The 20,048-nt window shown below is 40.3% G+C and overlaps 1 protein-coding gene across 1 annotated transcript; it reads left to right on the forward strand.

Annotated features, from left to right (window-relative positions):
* Positions 1-6,850: 6,850 nt before the first annotated feature.
* On the forward strand, positions 6,851-10,129 carry TIGD2 (tigger transposable element derived 2). Its single transcript, XM_047091939.1, has 2 exons — positions 6,851-7,111; positions 7,288-10,129. Exon 2 carries the CDS (start codon positions 8,207-8,209, stop codon positions 9,782-9,784), a length of 1,578 nt encoding a protein of 525 aa, XP_046947895.1. The 5' UTR covers positions 6,851-7,111; positions 7,288-8,206; the 3' UTR covers positions 9,785-10,129.
* Positions 10,130-20,048: the final 9,919 nt, after the last annotated feature.

Here is a 20,048-nt window from a genome sequence, read left to right on the forward strand (position 1 = left end):
AACCACAATGCAATACGATTTCACACACACTAGGATAAGGAGAAAAAAGATAAGAACAAGTGTTGGTGAGGATGTGGAGAAATTGGAGCATGCTACAGCCTGAATGTTTATGTCTCTCCATAATTCACATGTTGAAATCTTAATGCCCAATGTGATGGCATTAGGGGGTGGTGCTTAGGTCATGAGGACAGAACCGTCATTTAGGGAATTAGTGTTCTTACAAAGGAAACCCAGAGATTCCTTCTCCTTCCACTATGTGGAGACACAGCAAGAAGGTACCAGCTATGAACCAGGAAGTGAATCCTAACCAGCCATCACACTGAATCTGTTGGCACCTTGATCTTTTACTTTCCAGCCTTAAAAAAATGTGAGAAATAAATTCCTGTTGTTTATAAGCTACCCAGTCTGTGGTGTTTTGTTGTAGCAGTACAAATGGACTAAAACAAAAGGACTAGGAGTCCTTATACACTGTAAAAAAGTAACCTGCTTTAGAAATAACTCCTCAAGGAGCACCTGGGTGGCTCAGTCGGTTAAGCATCTGACTGGCTCAGGTCATGATCTCGCAGTTCCTGGGTTTGAGCCCCACATCAGGCTCTGTGCTGACAGCTTGGAGCCTGGAGCCTGTTTCAGATTCTGTGTCTCCTCTCTCTGCCCCTCTCCTGCTCATTCTCATTCTTATTCTCTCTCTCTCCCTCTCTCTCCCTCAATAAACACTAAAAAAATTTTTTTTAAAAAAATAGCCCCTCAAAAGTTTAAACACAGACCTACCATATGACCCAGTAATCCGAATCTCAGTTATGTACCTGAGAGAAATGAAACCATATGTTCAAATGTCTGTATGTACAAAAACTTGTGCATAGATGTTCATACCAACATTATTCATAAAAGCCTAACAATGGAAACTTGAATGTCCATCAACTGATGAATAAATGTGGTACATCCATATTACAGAACAGTATTCAGCAATGAAAGAATGTGATGTACTAATGCATGCTAACATGATGAACCTTGCAAACTTTATGTTCAGTGAAAGAAGCCAGTCACAAAGTACACATATTGTATGATTCCATTTATATGGAATGTCTAGAATCTGCAGATCCATAGAGATAAGTGCTTGCCAGGAGCTGGGGAACAGGAGAGGGTTGGGGGGGGATGGAAAGTGACTGCTAACAGTATGGGATTTCTTTCTGGGTGATGAAAACTTCTAAAATTGATCAAAGCTACTTGAGAAGCACTATCATAGGAACTTTTTAATCTAGAAGCATGGAAGCCAAGTATTAATAACAATCTTCCTCAAACATGAGAGAGTCTCACTAAGGTAGAATTGCATTATGATATTATCTACACAGCTAAATTAGGGATAGTTTCAAGGCTGAATGAGCTTATCTATCAATGATTATCATTTAAGCTTTTTTGGATCCTGGATCCTTTAAGGATGTGTTGAAAGCTTTGAAGAAGGTAGGCATGGTGTTACCCCAAGGAGTCTAAATAACTTCACAGACATTAGAGGAGGACTCTCCATGATTGTAGTAAAATAAGACAAAAACAAGAACATTGCATAATGCTGCTTAAATGGAAATGTAATAAGTGAGTGTTGGGGGGGGGTGGAAAGCTGGGTAACCACAAAAATGATCAAATATCCCCCTCTCCTGGCTTGCAGGACTGACTACCACTGCCTCTGCAGTGAAACTCTAGCCTGTCCCTGTAGCTTCCTGGATAAAAATTTAAAGACCCAATAGTCAATTGCTCCTGCTTTCTGGCAGCACTTAATCCAGAATAGACTCTTCACTTTCTTTAAACCTCCCTAAAATCACCTTACCCAAGTCCTTGTGCCAAGCTCACCTGACTCCCTCTTTTTGAGATATTCCATGGTTTTTCAAGGTATGGCTCCCTTACTGCAGCAGTAAGCCTAATTTTGGCAACAGGTTGTGTTCCTAGTAATATTTGGCTGATAAGAAGCAGTATCATAAAATATAATATGCTATTAAGAGTATGTATATAAATTTTTATGTTTATTAGGACTTTATGGTCTCATTTAAAAATGTGATATAAACTATACTATATAGGAGAAAATTACATTGATAAAAGACAATGGATATACCCTAAAATGTTTAGTGTTATTGTGTCTGAATGCTAGTTTATTTTCCGTTTTGCTTTTCTGTATTTCATATTTTCCTTCAAAGATGGCTTATAATTTAAGAAGAGAGGGGGAGGGGGAAGAAGAAAAACTCCCTTCCAAAAGAATATGAGCGAAGAACTTCATATTCAAAATGGTGGTCAGTGGGGCGCCTGGGTGGCTCAGTCGGTTAAGCGTCTGACTTCAGCTCAGGTCATGATCTCGCTGTCGGTGAGTTTGAGCCCTGCATCAGGCTCTGGGCTGACGGCTCAGAGCCTGGAGCCTGGTTCCGATTCTGTGTCTCCCTCTCTCTCTGCCCCTCCCCTGTTCATGCTCTCTCTCTGTCTCAAAAATAAATAAACGTTAAAAAAAAAATTTAAAAAAAATGGTGGTCAGTATGTAAGGTTTTCAAACTTTACCATATTATAATTTCTTGGGGTGCTTGCCAAAAATGAAAGGTTTCTGGGTTTCATCCCTGGAGTGAGCCCCAGAAGCTACAGTTTGGACCCCAGGTGATTCTGACCCATCAAGTCTGAGGAGCAACCTTGGGAGAAGCAGTTTTTGGACAAACTAGAACAGAATAATGTACAGATTAACAGAGGAAGGATTGGACTTGTTTAGGCTAAAACAGCAGCAAGCAGAGCCTTAAAGCATGAAGCTGCATGTGTTGGGCACAGGGAGCATGGGTGGTCTGGTGCACAGTGGCTTTCAGGGAGGTGGATTTCATCAATCTAAGGGAAACTGAGGACTCCTTTAGAGAACAATTTGGAAAGGTAAAGTGGGTCTAGATTTGACTCAAGTTTCCAACCCATACTGTGGCTACCAATTAGCAATTCACTGGTTTCTTCAATTTATATCCACATTTTTTTTAAGGAAGCAAGTCTAATTTTTCCTTAAACATTTCCACCAGTAATTTTCATTTTTTCAACCCTATCAAATCTTTTTTATCTTCCTAGGAACTCATTGTCTTAGCTTTGCCTATGCTGCCAGTCAATTGAAAACGTACTGCCAGCCAACAAGGAAACACAAAAAACAAAATTAAGTTTAAAAGCCTCCTACTGGGCATCTATAGAAGACTCAAGAATATGAAAAAAATCACTACCTTTCAATATCAGGTTAAAACCCTTCTTAAAAAAGATAAGGGATTTTCCAAAGAGTAATCTGTTCTGTCATTTCTGTCCAGAAATTTTCAAGTGGAAAAGCATTTCTACCTTTAACTATATAAAAGGGATTTTTTAACACTAAAAATGAATGATTTGGGCTTTTGTCTAAAATACAAGGTGAAATAACTTTACAGCTAAAAGAGACTTCAAAGAATAGGTTTTCATTTTGAAGATAACAACTGTTTTATATCTTGTTTGCCCTAACACACTCCAAAATATATTATATTTTAGCTACAAAAATCCCCTCCATATTTTATGTCAAAGTAGGTGACAAATGGTCTTTGGAAACCATTTGCTGCAAGTCAATTGGCAATATTTTTCAATCATTAAGAAATACTATTTGATATTAAATCAGTTTAATACAAATGGAATAATAGTATCAGGTCTTCATCTTAAGCTTACTGGAGTAGCTAATTTGGGTAACTTAACCAAAAATTTCCAAGTAAATGAGGATCAGTGATAAAGTAAATGAAATCAAGAAAGCAAGAAAGCAGTTGCTTTACAAGAATTTACTCTATCTAGAGATGTACTATTCTATTACAAAACTATCATGCATGAAACATACTACGGAAAATGAGGCTGTAAAATGTATTTGCACTGAGATTATCTTAGTAGAAAAGGGAATTCAGAACTTTGAATGATGAGAAACATAAGCCATTTCAGGTGATTTGGAGTAGCCTTCAGCAAACCCACATTCCAACGAACCAAATGCCATGTCTGATGACACTGCTACAGACTTAAGGTACCCTCACAACCGGAATGCCACTTTGGTAGGTTAATGTCGAAAATTACATTTTAACAAATGGCCACTTTAATTATGCAAAAATAAATACCCACAATGTACTTTTTCCTCTTTTTACATCTTTGAGTTAAATATTTCCATTGTGATGGTGGGCAGAGCACATTGCCTTTAAAACCAAATAGTTCTGGCTCAACTCTTTATTCTGCCACCTACGTTTAATAGATTCACACACCTTTTGGCTTTTGATTCACTGTACAAAAAATAGAGGTACCGTTGACCTCATAATACAAGGATTAAGGGATACCACATACAGAAGGAAAGAAATCCTGGTAGCAGCATTCCCTCAGGAGTGAACTGTCTTCTAATTAGAGAATAAACCACAGTGAATGGTAAGGGACAGGTAGAAAAAAGACACAGAATAGAAAACTTCCCTGTGTCATAAGGGAAAAAGAATCTAAGATCAGAAATAGCTCAGAGGGAAGGTTGGGGGGATGCTGAGACAGAAGAATGTTGGGGAGAGGAGAGGATGGCATGTCAAGACTGAATGAGGTGGTGACCCAAAGAATGGACAGTAAGAAATGCCTGTGGTCAGCCTGGCTCCTAATAAAACCAGGAGGACACACGCTCTATTTTAAGGTCCCCCCCCACTCTTGTACTTGAATACAAATCTTCCACAACTAGTAACCCCTCCCCTCAACAAAAAGGAAAAAGTCTGTTATAGAAAACTAGCTTGTGTAAAGACACAGCTGTCTTGGGTAAAGTCAAGTCTTATTAATAAGTCTACTAAATACAACTGCCTTGTGGGAGGTGGTGTTTTGAGGCAACCAAGGCATATGGGCTGTGTTCCAGATTTAAACTCACACAAGGTGATGAAAAGGGAACAGTTCTAAGAGACAAGACACGATCAAGCTGGAGAATCAGCAGAAACGGAGAAATGATCCAAGGGGTATCTGGAAAGAAATTAAACCTCAGAGATATCGGGCAAGGGAGAGAAGAGTCAGGGGTCACTTTATTTAAATATATAATAGGACCCAGTGACCCCAGTAGGCTGGCGGGTGAGGGAGAAGGCCAGGGGGCTAACATCTGGTTACATGCCACCGCCAATGCTTGGTAGTCGGTACATATCGGCTCTTTTTCCTTAAGGAATGGATACCATATCAGATACAACTGTTTTCACGCTTCTGACAACTATGGGGGAGGGGGGGCAAACTTTTAAAAGTGATCTAAAACTTGCATGAAGTTGTACTTTACCTCAAATAGTCAGCCAAACTTGCAGAAACTGCTTGGTTGATAGTTGGGAGGACGGGTGGGGGGAGGAGGGGGAAGCAGGTATTTGTCTAAAACTACTTCACAGCATAACTAGGAGATCACAGATTTTCCATCATGCCAGGTAGAGGAAAGCTGCGATTTTCAGGTAGGCAATTGAGCAGTTTGGGCGCAGGAGTCAGATAGTTAGAAGCCTTACAATCATCTCTTTGCTGCAGTATGAATGCTCAGGTCAGTTCCCTTATGAAACGTTTTAGCAACAATATGGCCTTTACAAATAAATGACGAATTACCATGCTACTTTATGTTAACGAAAATGACTAGACATTTATGTTAGGGTACTGGAGAAACTTTAGCCTTTTCCATTTTTCAAAGTATTATACACGCACACACACACACACACACAGAGAGAGAGAGAGAGAGAGAGAGAGAGAGAGAAGGCTAAACGCGTTTCCTTGGTAAACAGGTGCTGCAGGATGGAGGTGCAGCCACTCCCTTCCCCTGGGAAGGCTCTGAGCAAACCTCCCCCCCCCCGCGCCCGCCATAAGGAACGGAGTTCGGGAAGGGGGAGTTGGCATGGTTCAACGCAGAGGTTATTAGTACACAAGTGCTGGCATTCGGTCCATTTAGAATTCCAAAATAGAAACTAATGCTACCTCCACTTAAAATAAACCAAGGGACTATTTGTCAAACTGCAAATTTCCTCATTACTACCGAGAAGCAGAAGGAGAAAAGGGGCGGCAGGAAACTCACGAGGGAGTCTCCCACAGGCTCACGCGTCTCCCAGGTGCAGTCCGTCTTGCACAGGGTCCGCTTCTATGGTGACTGTGACTTCAACCCTGGAGCATCGCAACCAGGGAGGGAATACTCGATACCCAGTTTGACCAACCCCTGCTGCACCTCAGGAACCCCGGGCTTGCTCAGGTAGGTTATGCAGAATGTAAGCCCAGCTCCTCTCCTGAACCCGGTCCCCAAAGGGAGCTAGCCTTCCTGCCCTCGGCCAGCAACCGCGTCAGCTCGCTTCTACCTTTGCTCATGATCCTCGCTCCGACTCCTCCAGTCCCATGTGACGGGCGCTGGAACGCACGGGTGCAGCGGCCGCTATTTGTAAACACGCTCCACGTGCGCTCGCCCAGCCCCATTCGCAAGCCGCTCGTGGCACCTGAGGATGAGTAGCTTTCTCCAGAGCCCTCAGAGGGTGCGATTTTTATTCCACCTGAGAGAGGAGGAAGCCTCGCCCCCAGAGGCGAGCCACTGAAAGAAGGGCCAAGACAGGGTGGACTTGGACCGCCCCCTGCTGGCCGACTAAATAGTCTGCAGGCTAGAGCAGGCAGGGCTTTAGCCAAACCCACGCCGCGCCTAAAGAAGCTGCAGCGGCCGGCCCCGCCCCCGCCCTCTCGCCGAAGACCCCGCCCCCGGGCCGCGCGCACTCGCCCGCGCAGGCCCCACCCCCTTGCCGACACAGCGTTCTTGCGGGGGCGCGCGCGTGCACCCTAATCCCCCGCCTTCCGGCTCCGGCGGCGACGCTCGCCGCTTGCCGCTGCCGCCGCGCCACCAGTGTCAGCCTCCCTCTAGAGACTCCATTTGCTTTCAGGGCGGTCTGGCCCCCGCGCGGGCTGGCGGAGAGCGATGCCCCCGGCCCGCTGACTGGCGTCCCCTGGGCCAAGCGCTCGCTCGCTGCGGCGGTGACACCCTGGTCGCCGGCGTCCACGGAGGAATCCGGGCTCCCTCCGCGTGAGCAAAGACGTCCCGCGCTCCGGAGCTCGCCCTGCGGGGAGAGGCCCTCGCTAACGCGGCTTGTCTCTGACCTCTTAATTTCAGGAGGTAGGCAATTCAGGTCCCGCTGTCACTCCAGATAATGCCTAAAAGCATTATTTGTCGGATTTTGCCATCACACTGATAGGAGGCGTTAATTTTCTCAATATAGTTGCAGGATAGATACGAGTAATGCCACAGACCCTGATATTGAAAAAAAAAATGTTTTTGGTATTTTCCTTTAGGTTTCGGAGGCACCGAGTGCTTATACAGCTCCCCACAGGAACTACTTCTGTTGGCCCATCGAGGATCATCTTTCACCAGGATTATTTTAACATCTTCACTGAGCCTTCCACTCCATACCTTCTACCATGAGTTCTGATTTCTACCAATGAAGTTTTTGATGCTTGCTTTAATCATGTGACACCACCTCTTGTCCGCCTTTTGCCTTTCCAGTTGCCAAATACATTAGGTATAAGTTTGTGTCATGTTAAAGTACAAAGTTTTCTGCCTGTCCATTTTCACCTTATTTGCACTGCTCACTTCTGTCCAGCTTGCCTTATCTCGCCTGCCTGTGATTTCCATAACCACTCACTTGAATAATTAATCTCTAGCAGTCCTTGCCTAGAAGAGGCTGGGTTCCATACAGTACATTGCCTGACAAAGACAGCGTAAGCGGATGAGTTTTTCCATTATATTTTCCCATATGTCATGTCTACAAGTCCTCTCTTAAACTATTTACCCCTGGCACATTTCTCAAAGTACTCCCACCTGAGTCTTAGTTCCTTTAGCAAAGAGTCTCTACCTGTAATGAAAGAAGAATTAAATACACAATAGGACTGTTTTAGAGACCTTACTGGTACAGATTGGTTGCAGTCTCCTTTGAGATTGCAGTTCATGAAAAGACCTTAAACTAAGTAAGGAGGAAGAAAGAAGATAGGTTTAGTTAAAACTAGTCCTTGTTGAAAGAACTTTGTAGGCTTTAAACAACAAAGTGAAGAGAGTCACATAGGCCTGGCCTGGAAATTGGCCAGCATACCATCCATCTAGGTCCTGCGGAGAAGGGAAGGGATCTTAAAACCCCATTTTCTAGTCTCATTGTATTCAAATCTAAGTTGTTAAATATCTTGTTCTAGTAATTGCTTAAAATATTGGACATTTAAAATGTTGGGGAAACGTAAGCGTGTGGTGTTGACAATTAAGGACAAGCTTGACATTATTAAGAAACTTGAGGAAGGCATATCTTTCAAAAAGCTTTCTGTAGTGTATGGAATTGGTGAATCCACAGTTCGTGATATTAAAAAGAACAAAGAAAGGATAATAAACTATGCAAACAGTTCAGATCCTACAAGTGGGGTGTCCAAACGTAAATCAATGAAGTCATCGACATACGAGGAACTTGATAGGGTTATGATAGAGTGGTTTAACCAACAGAAAACAGATGGGATTCCAGTGTCCGGAACAATTTGTGCAAAACAAGCCAAATTCTTTTTTGATGCTCTGGGAATGGAAGGTGATTTTAATGCATCATCTGGCTGGCTAACTCGATTTAAGCAGCGCCATGGTATTCCAAAGGCTGCTGGTAAAGGAACAAAATTAAAAGGAGATGAAACTGCTGCCAGTGAATTTTGCGGTAACTTTCAGGAATTTGTCGAGAGAGAGAATCTACAACCGGAGCAAATTTATGGTGCTGATCAAACTGGATTGTTCTGGAAATGTCTACCATCAAGGACATTAGCTCTTGAAACTGAACAAACTACTTCTGGTTATAGGTCAAGCAGAGAGAGAATCATTATTATGTGTTGTGCAAATGCCACTGGTTTACACAAACTTAATCTTTGTGTTGTGGGAAAAGCAAAAAAACCCCGTGCGTTCAAAGGAGCTGACCTTTCAAACCTTCCTGTCACTTACTTCAGTCAAAAAAGTGCATGGATAGAACATTCTGTTTTCAGACAGTGGTTTGAAAAGTACTTTGTGCCACAGGTACAGAAGCATTTGAAATCCCAGGGGCTTCTAGAAAAAGCAGTGCTTCTTTTGGATTTTCCCCCAGCACATCCAAATGAAGAATTATTGAGTTCAGATGATGGCAGAATAATTGTGAAATATTTGCCACCAAATGTCACAAGTCTAATTCAACCTATGAGTCAGGGGGTTCTAGCCACAGTAAAAAGATACTACCGAGCGGGACTTCTTCAGAAATACATGGGTGAAGGAATTGACCCAAAAATGTTTTGGAAAAATTTGACAGTGTTGGATGCAATTTATGAAGTATCAAGAGCTTGGAACATGGTAAAATCTAGTACCATAACCAAAGCATGGAAAAAACTGTTCCCTAGCAATGAAGAGAATTCAGGCATGAACATTGATGAAGGAGCCATTTTAGCAGCTAACTTAGCAACAGTTTTACAGAATACAGAAGACTGTGAACACGTTGACATTGAGAATATTGATCAGTGGTTTGACTCTCGGAGCAATGACTCAAGCTGTCAGGTGCTAACAGACAGTGAAAGTGCTGAGGACCAGGCCAAGCCTGCTGAACAAAAACATTTCAATAAGACTAGAAAAGCAGAACTGAATCCAGAGAAGCATATTAGCCATAAAGCTGCACTTGAATGGACCGAAAATTTACTGGATTATCTAGAACAACAAGAGGACATGCTTCTGTCTGATAAACTGGTATTACGGAGACTTCGAACAATAATAAGAAGAAAACAGAAGATCCAAAATAACAAAAGTCATTAATAATACTCTTAAGTGTATTTGTATCTTTGTGACTTTATCTGCAGTGGAACTTCATTATCTTCTTTGAAGTGCTGTGGATTTTAAAGCTAAATACATTTTATAAATGATTTTAGGATTAGATGCCATTTTGGATTACTTAAATTACTGCTCTTTAATGTTGATTCTAGTACGTGACCATTGCCATCCATGTAACGTTTGTTTACTCTTTCTAATCTGTATTTTACTAGTTAGATCATAAGGTACCTGAGGCCAGATATCTTGTGTCTGTTTTGTGCCTGAATTTCAATGTGTCTAATAGAGGACCGTGCACACTATAGGCAATCAATAAATCTTACTTAAATTAAATTTTTATGACTTGCTCTGAACTCCAGTTTCCAAATGAAATATGTTGGGGGTAAGTTTCCATTTCCATGATGTTTCCACCTGGTGAAATTTTTAGAACTTAGCAAAAATTTGTCTGTGCAACGAGAGCACTGAAGGAAAATAGTCTCAAACCTGAAATACGGGATTCTATATCAACAGTATTTGGGTAGTCAGCAATTCAGATTGGCCATCTCTGAGTATAATGAAGGAAGAAGAAATATAAAATGTCTCCAGGGAGAGGGCTTGCGCTTCACTTTTATTCCAACTGACAGCAGAGAGAGTTCCTTCAGAGTTGTAAAAAGAATGCCATCCCCATTTAAGAAAAAATAGTTTTCAGTTCCCAAACCGTCGTAATCAGAAGAGGTAAGAGTTATACTTTGTTGTCTTTCATTTCAATTCTTCATTAGAATAGATATATCAATAGTTCTTGTTTTTAATAAGCTGTTTGATATTTATGTAACACTTCAAAGCTTACAAATTATGTTGTTTACTTATAGCATATTTTTTTCTGACGATAATTGAGAACATAAGCATGCATAAAATTTGTGGAACCATCCACCACATGAACAGTGGACTAACATTAAGTAGAACATGAGAAAGATTATTATAGAAGCGTATGGGCTGCTGTGTGACCATGGGCAAGTTATTTAACCCATATGTAAATTAGGAGTAATACCTGCCTTAGAGAGTTTTTGTGAGCAGCATATGATTTAATGTATGGATTTTAAGTATTATGGGCTTAGAAGAGGACCTGACTCCGCTTAAGTCCTCTTTGAATGTTAGCTACTGTTACTGAGTTCCTGAAACTATGAGTTTCAAAAGTTATGCTGAACAGACCCGGTGTGTCTGTTGAGTAACTGTGAGGTTGCTGTGTTAGGAAAACCTTTTAAAGGGAAGTGAGATAAAAGACAAGTAACTAGCTTCAGTTGAAATAGAATAATAATTTATTTCAGTGAAAACTGAAAGGTTAATCCAATTTAGAAGTCATTTCCTGACCATCTATTGCTAGGCACAGTGAGGTCTGTGGGCACATTTAAGACATCTTAGATTGAATTATAAAATAAATGGGAATGGAATTACAATTTCTTTGCTCCCTGGCCTGCTAATAAAATAAATAGATGTTACCATTATTCATAGAAGAGAATCTATATTACTAGTATTGGCATAATTTACTGAAATAATAAAATACCTTAAAAGATAAGATAATAAGCAGGACATTTGAAATATTTTATTAAATTACAGTAACAGAATCAGTAGAAAAATTCAGAGCAAAAGAAACATGACAAAAAACTCTGGTTATAGCAGTTAAGCCCAGCCATATATAGGGAGCTTTGTTGTGATTGATTTGAGATTTTAGAGACCCTGACAATTCTTCATGAGGCTATCATTAGAGTGCAGGGCTCTGCCTTTTGAGCTGAGGTTTTGGTTTAGGAAAGCCTATTTCAGAAAACCACTAAGAGTCCACTTTCTTTGGGAGAATTCACCTATTAACACACCTTTCTCAGTTTACACAGTTTCAGTTACTGGATGGGCCTGAGGAAATGAAGACTGTACATGGAATAAGTCCTGAGGCTATTTGGCTTCTTGGAGACTAAGAGATTCAAAGCTGATAATGGTAAAGACATATTTGAATGTTGCTTTGCATTTTTCACAGAGTCTTTTGCTAACAACTCTTCAAACTCCTTTCAATTACGATATTGAAATGGTTTAATCCTGTGTTTTATCATAGATGCTAATATAAACTGTGCATTCTAATTCCATATTTAATTGTAATACAAAAATCTTTTCCCTTTTCCAAGTTATATGGTAATTATATTTTCTAGTTTGAGAAGCACAGAATTAATGTGCTCTCATTTGACTTTGTGCACTTTATTTGTTTAAAAAATTTTAAGTTTATTTATTTATTTTGAGACAGCACGTGAGCGGGGTTGGGGCAGAGAGAGAGGGGAGAGAGAGAGTCCCAAGTAGGCTCTGCACTGCCAGCACAGAGCCCAGTGCGGGGCTCGAACTCCCCAACTGTGTGATCATGACTTGATCCAAAATCAAGAGTCAGCCGTTCAACCGACTGAGCCACCCAGGCACCTCTGACTTTGTGCACTTTAAAGAAAATAGTCACAAATTCTAACTTGGTCACCATTTACACAAGTACATATTTTTTAGAGGATTTGAAAGACTAACAAAATTCACACCAAATGGAAAGTGTTTGGCAATTAAGAGTATACTATTTATTTATTTATTTAAAATTTTTTTTAATGTTTTCTTATTTATTTTTGAGAGAGAGAGGCAGAGCATGAACAGGGAAGGGCAGAGAGAGACAGAGAGACAGAATCCAAAGCAGCTCCAGCCTCTGAGCTGTCAGCACAAAGTCCGCCGCGGGGCTTGAACTCATGAACTGCGAGATCATGACCTGAGCTGAAGTCAGACGCTTAACTGACTGAGCCACCCACGCCCCCCCAAGAGTATACTTTTTAAAAAGAAAAAGTATAGTTGGGATATTTATTATTTCATAATTCAATCTCAGAGAATAATACAGAGGTTGATTGGAAAACTTTGCTCAATCAATATAGAAGAATTGGTAGGGCCCAGATCAATAGCCACAGTCAATTTAAGCGAATTATAGGATTATAATGGCAGTCTTCTTCTGGTATTCATTTTGTTTTCACTCTAGCTTCCGGCTGAGCTGTACAGTCACTTCATCATGAATTTTCTGGATTCAGGGAGGATCACAGTGGACTAAATGGCACAGCTGACTTGAAGCAGGACACAGCTACTTAAGTCACAGGCTCAGAGACACTAACCCTCCAGTGATATGACTAAAAGCCACCTAAATCAAATTTAGAACCTGTACTCCTAGTTTGGAACTCTTCAGGAAGGCTATGTCTACTTATTACCTGGATATTTTTGCAAAGTTGACCTTTCCTGATTTAAATATATACTTTATCTACATCCTAAGCAATGATACCTGTAAAATCACAGGTCTTGTGTGCCAATTGTGGTCTTTTTCTAGTTTAAAGTAAATACAAAACAATTTTTTTTAAATAATTTGACCATCTGTAACCTAACATCATCTTGCATACCTCATTGGCACACTGAGAAACACTGGCCAAACAGGGTTGCTGAAGGTGAACAGACTGGAATGCAAACACCAACTTCTCTACTTTCTCCTTAGATAACCCTGGCAGCTTTCTGGACCTCTCTAAACCTGTTTCTTCATACGTAAAAGGTTGGTGGGTTATACGGGTACACTCCAAGGTTGCACAAACACCTGGTTTCCAGGCTCGGCCCAGGGAATGAGTCACAGCTGTTCTCTCACAGTGACCCTGCAGACTTACAGGGGGCCTGGGCACCCCTGTTGAGGTCTAAGGCACTGCCTCACCACTGGTAATGCTGGCTGGGGTGTCTGTATGAGTCAGAGGGCATTGCAGAGTCGCCAGGCTCCGGGGACCACAGAGTGTGCCGTCAATCACCACGGGGGCCCATTAGCAAAAACCAAAAAAACACAGGTGGGGCTTGCTCTAGCTGCAGTCTCAGATAACAGGGCTCAAAGAGAAATGTGTTCTTTCAAGCAGCTGAAGGCATACTCGTGAGATGATAAGCTTGTATGCTAAAAGCAGAAATGCAAACTGCCTGTGCAGATTCAGTGGGGAAGCAAGGGTAGATTTGGACCCAGTCACAAAGCAGCACTAGCATTACTAGTAACAGCACCAATAGCACTGTCTCCCTCAAAATGACGAGTCCAGGGGTCACTGGGCCCAGTTTGCCCTGCACCATCCTGGTTTATACTAGTTCTCTCAGAGTAAGTGTTGTAGTGCTCCTTTTAATCTCAAGTGTCCCAGTTTAGGTGAGAAATCAGACGATTTCCCTACCGATGACCCAGAGAAAGGAGTTGATCTGCCCAAAGTCACACAGTGACCAAGAAGGAAGTAGAAGTTGCTTCTCTCAACTCCAGACAATGTGGCCTAGTAGCCAAGGATATAGGCTCTGTCTAGACAAGCCTCCAGGAGCTGGATTGTAATCTCTTTCACACTTCATCCTGGATCCCAGCACTGCACCTGCCTTCATGACACAGGCAGAAGTCTCTTATTGAAATTCTGCCTCTCCTGGAGGACAAAGAGTGCTCCCAGGTCACGTGCTGAATGTCTGCTATGTGCCAGGCACAATGCTGAGTGTTCCACAAATCAACATATGCTTTGTGATCCTCAACACAAATCCTGTGAAGTGTAATAATACACCTGTTTCAGAGGGAGCCCCCAAAGGGAGCTGGCAGAGACCCAACCAAACATTCCTGTCCAAGACAGGGCCAGAGATCTCAGCCCATGAGGGAAGCTGTGGTCCTTGGTTCCCTCTTGGGCATCCATGCTACAGGAATCCATGAGGCACCAGCCAAAGCCTTTTGTAAAACCACATTTAGCACCCAGAAATGTGCTGGCTGTGTATAATTCCAGAGAAAGCTTCCACCAGTATTATTCCCCAGGTGGTTGAGTATCATTGTAAATCCATCGGGCTCAGAAAATCCTTGAATGAAGCTCCATGCAACTGACAGGTGCAATCGTCATGAGGGCCCCTTTTCAATCCCCTTCTGATCAAAAGATCAGGCCTGGGGCTGGAGGGTGGGTCTAGCCATATCTCTACATGTCACCAGGGTGGCCAACATCACTTGGATGGATGGAAATCACTTGGGGGGTGCTGGAGCCCATTGCTGTTTGCAGCTTCTCTTTCTTCTTGTTCACATGACCCCAAGCCCCTAGCCTACCTACCTCTCACACTCATGTCAAGAATGTACTTGTTTAGTATAATTTGGAAAGCCAGAAACAAGAAGTATTATAAATGCATAATTAAGTATGTAGGAAATAACTGTCATTTACATTTGTAGCCAACCTAAAGATGAATATGAACATACTTAGTGTAGTTCCTTTATGGAGCTTTACATATGATTTATGAATATCCCTACAATTTTGAACATAGACCAGAATAAAAATTTCATGGGGATTTTTATTTTCATAGTGACCCTATAATGAGATTATCAGCTATTACCAGTAATAACTAATTAAATCACTGAGGGATATAGTAGAGTTACTGTACAGATATCAAAGAAAATCCGTGAGATTTTGGAACTCTTAACTTTTTTTTTTAATAGAGAAAAACTGTAAAGTAGTCTCATTAACCTATGAGGTAACCTCTATCAAAGTGCTTTTGTTCTCATGGGGAATCTTAACCAAATCACATCTAATTTCTTCTAATTAAAAATGATACCTAATTCTTTGCTCCATTTCAGAATATGTTGATCTTCTGGAGTTTATTTACAAAGAAAGCACAACTACCTTTGAGCCTAAAAAAAAGACAAAGTAAACTTAAGGCAAATAGTTTTTCTCATTTACTGGAGCAACTTTTTCTTGTCATAAAGTTTTAAAGATACCTTTTTCTTAATGAGAAATGTCTGAGGTTATGCCTGTAAACTTAGTGTGTTAATTTGAGATGATAGAGAGCATAGATATTTTCTTTAATTCCCTTTTTGGTTTTAAAAAATTAGCTTCAAAGTTCAATTCAATAGGAACTTTAATAATCTGTGTGATCTAATACAAACTAATATACTTTAAGCTCTTTCAGAATAATCACAACACAAAGCTGTCTCACAAAGTATAGTCGTATTTTTAAAATAATTGTAATTTTGGGACAATAAGAGATAGCATTTCCATTTTCTGTTAATCAGCTTTTGGGGCCATTTACTGATTGACTTTAACATTTAGGGAGTTTGTGTCTCCCCTGTGTATTAATAATAAGATATTTCACTGATAGCACATAAAATACTTAATTACTTTTCTGTAAAAACTAGAGAATGCAGACACAAACTAGAGCTTGTGTCTCCTCTGTGTATTAATAAAATATTTCACTTATAGCACATAAAATACCTAATTACTTTTCTGTAAAAACTAATAGAGAATGCAGGGTTTTATCCTGCACTGTACAAATATTCAGTACTATAGATTAGGCTCATGTCAGCTAAATGGGCACATATATAATAAATTCATTTCTACCATGAGAAAAAAGACTGTATTTTCATTGATCCTAAGATACACATTTTACTGTTTATGAAATTGGCGTAATTCTTACAATCAATAGCATTTTATAATTATAGTTGACAGCATTTTTGTGTTTTTATTTTTTTTTATTTTTTATTAAAAATTTTTTTTTGATGTTTATTTATTTTTGAGACAGAGGGAGACAGAGCATGAATGGGGGAGGAGCAGAGAGAGAGGGAGACACAGAGTCAGAAGCAGGCTCCAGGCTCTGAGCCATCAGCCCAGAGCCCGACGCAGGGCTCCAACTCACGAACCGTGAGATCGTGACCTGAGCCAAAGTTGGATGCTCAACTGACTGAGCCACCCAGGCGCCCCCATTTTTGTGTTTTTAAATGATACCTAATATTGTTTAGATTTCATAAAATATGATAAAAACTTTTTTGTGTGTGTTAATCTTGCCTTCCTTTTTAAAATAGAATAATGGTGTACATAAAAATTTTTCATTTAGATTTATATTTATAAAATAATTATATATATACTACATATATACTATATACTATATATACTATATATGAATATGCAAAAGTTAGATATTAAAATAATCCAGCTTCAGAAGTCCTATTTTGTAATACCATCAATTGCTCACACACACACTTCTGTTTTACACACACACTTCTAATTTGGGAGAAAAGGTAGGGTATTCCTTTTAATTACAGAATGTTTTTAAAAGATGTGTAGCTTTATTTTATTTAAATATATAAGATAAATTGTAGAACTAAAAAAGTGTAGCTAAGTAGTGGTTTTATGGCCAAATAATGATACGTTATTTGATCCATTCTAATGATACATTTTAATGATTCGTATGTGAATTAAACTTGGTAAGAAGTTTCTAGATTGCTCAAGAATAGCATGTTTTCTTGTTTATATGTTCTATCCGTATGACATACATAATAGTTTTTTAAATACATTTATTTAGGTTTCCTTAGTTTTTTGTTTGTTTTTTTGTTTTTTTAAAGTAAGCTCTATACCCAATATGAGCTTGAACTCATAAAGCTGAGATCAAGAGACACATGCTCTACTGACTGAGCCAGCCAGACACCCCAACATTTCCTTAGTTTTAGCCCAACATCCTTTTTCTGTTCCAGGATCCTATTCAGGAAGACACATTACGTTTAGTTTTCATGTCTCCTTAGACTCATCTGGGCTGTAACAGTTACTTAGAATTTACCTGGTTTTGATGACCTTGACAGTTTCGAGGAGTACTGATCAGCTATTTTGTAGGATGTCCCTATATCATAATTTTTGTTGTTTTTCTTTGTGGATTCCTTACCTACCCTAACATAAAGGAGATTGTGAAAGTGCTATGATTAGAAATACATTATACAAGTATGAGAGAGAGAGAGAAATTTTGATGAGGATCAGGGAAGGCTTCTCATCACAGGTAAAGCACAAGCTTGCTCTTGAAGAAATTAGTTGTGTTATGGTGGGGTAGGGGGAATGAATATGAACAATGCAAGTCATATTGTAGTGACAAACTGATATGATTTCAACATGTTTATTAAAGGTGTAATTAGAAGTAACAGTGTAAAGTTTGATAGCTGGCTGAAGGCTCCCCCCCCGCCCCCCGACACCAAATGGCTGTTTTGTAATTCTGACACTAACTACCCAGAGTTAGATTCTACAAGTTTAAGGGCTCCATTCCACAAGACTGTCCTCACTTTAGATGCTAGTTGCTGGTACCAGGTCCCCACTAACTTTACCCACACTTCTGTCTGACGGTTACAAAGCTGGGGTTTTTCACACCCACACCATTACAATTATAGTTTATTATAAAGGATGTGACGGACTCCCAGATGTAGGGATACATAAGGTGAGATCCACAGGGGCCTCTTTCCCTGAGGAGTTTGGTGTGCCAACCTCCTAGCACATAGATACACATTTGTGGGAGCTTTCTAATTTCTCTTCTTTAAAATGTTTTATGAAGGTTTAAGCATGTAAGTATGATTGACTAACTCATTGGCCATTGATGATTCATTCAATTTCTAGCCCTCTCCCCTCTCCAGAGGTTGGGGTGGGGCCAAAGCTTTCAAGCTTCTAATCAAAGCAACCAGCCTCTATCCTGAAGCTATCTAATGGCCCATCAAGAGTCATGTCATTAGAACAACTACCACCATCAATTCCAAGTTAACCTAGAGGAAAAAGTGGAGAATGAGAAGACACACATAAGTGGAGAACAAAAGTGTAAATGTTTGAAGGAGAAAGAATAAAGAGGGAGATTGAGGTGCAGAAAGAGATGAGCAGGTCCCTATCCTTTGAGGGAGAAGTTGGAGAAGGAGAATGTGCTCCTCAGAATCACTGTCATCATCTTATCTGCCAATGTTCTTAAATGACATATGTACACACAGCTGTCATAAAAAGCAAGATATTCCAGAACACTGCAAGTCTTGGTGGAGGATTGTTTAACTTCCTATTTCTAGACTTCTCTACCCCAGTTAAGCCAATTTATTCTCATCTTGGGCTCCATCTGATACTCTGAACCTAGATTTGGTTCTAAAATGCCCCCCTTAAGCAGCTAATTTTAACTCTTTTGGTCCTTTTTGCTATTTCTATAAATATAATCTTACTCTCTTTTGTGGCTGACTATTGTCTTCTTTCCTCTTGCTACTTAGCACTGGATCATTCATCTATTTCACTAATACTTTTTTAAACACCTACAATGTACTTTCATAAATTTAAGCTTCAGGAGAGCAGGGACATTAAATGCCTGGGCAATCCAGGACAATCCAGTCCCTGAATAGTTCTGGTACAAATGTCAATAAATATTAGTTGACAGAATGAATCAGTATTATATTGAGCACTATATACATAGTTAAGATAAAAATTCTGTTCTCAAGGATTTTATAATAAAAGAGTGGGGGGGAAATGGGGGCATCTATGTGGCTCAGTCAGTTAAGCATCTGATTCTTGGTTTTGGCTTAGGTCATGATCTCATGGTTCATGAGTTTGAGCCCCATATTGGGCTCTGTGCTCACAATGCAGAGCCTGCTTGGGATTCTCTGTCTCCCTCTCTCTCTGCCCCTCTCCTTCTCATGCTCTCTCACTCTCTCTCAGAAATAAATAAATAAACATTTAAAAAACACAAGAGTGGGAGAACATAATTTCTTCAAATGATTACAGTAAACAATTGTTTAATGAAAGTCAGAAAGGAGAAAATCTCCCATATGTTTTGGACCACAAAAGACTACATCTTTAGTGAAAGGGAATTGGAAATAACCTTACAGGAGGGGCAGTAAGAAAACTTTATTGTCCAGACCTTGGCTGTGAGTGGGAGGAATAGAAACATTTTTCTTGAGAATTTATTTATTTATTATTATATTTTTTAATGTTTATTTTTGAGACAGAGAGAGAGACAGAGTATGAACGGGAGAGGGGCAGAGAGAGAGGGAGACAGAATCTGAAGCGGGCTCCAGGCTCTGAGCCGTCAGCCCAGAGTGGGGCTCGAACTCACAGACCGCGAGATCGTGACCTGAGCTGAAGTCAGACGCTTAACCAACTGAGCCACCCAGGCACCCCAGAGAATTTATAAACACAAGCTTGACTTCATAGGTTTGCAATATGAATTTACTCTATCTGTGGGGTCCACAGACCATCAAACTGAGGGTTTAATTTAAGGTGGCTAAGCTTGTAGGACCTTGGTAGGAATAACACAAATCCTCTCTGAAAGAATACAACTTCAGTGCAGGCCTCAGAAAAAAACTTCCATGGATAAAGTTCCAAAGATCAACAGCTCACAGAGAACAAGAGCTCACAAGGCACCCTGGTAAGAGCCAGCAGAAACAACTGAGAACAGTACCAGACTCCACTTAGACTCTACCTATTGG

Source organism: Lynx rufus, unplaced genomic scaffold (genome assembly GCF_022079265.1).
Source record: "Lynx rufus isolate CCGP_SWC_20201006 ecotype Redwood Valley unplaced genomic scaffold, mLynRuf1.p SCAF_3, whole genome shotgun sequence".
NCBI classification, from domain to species: Eukaryota; Metazoa; Chordata; class Mammalia; order Carnivora; family Felidae; genus Lynx; species Lynx rufus.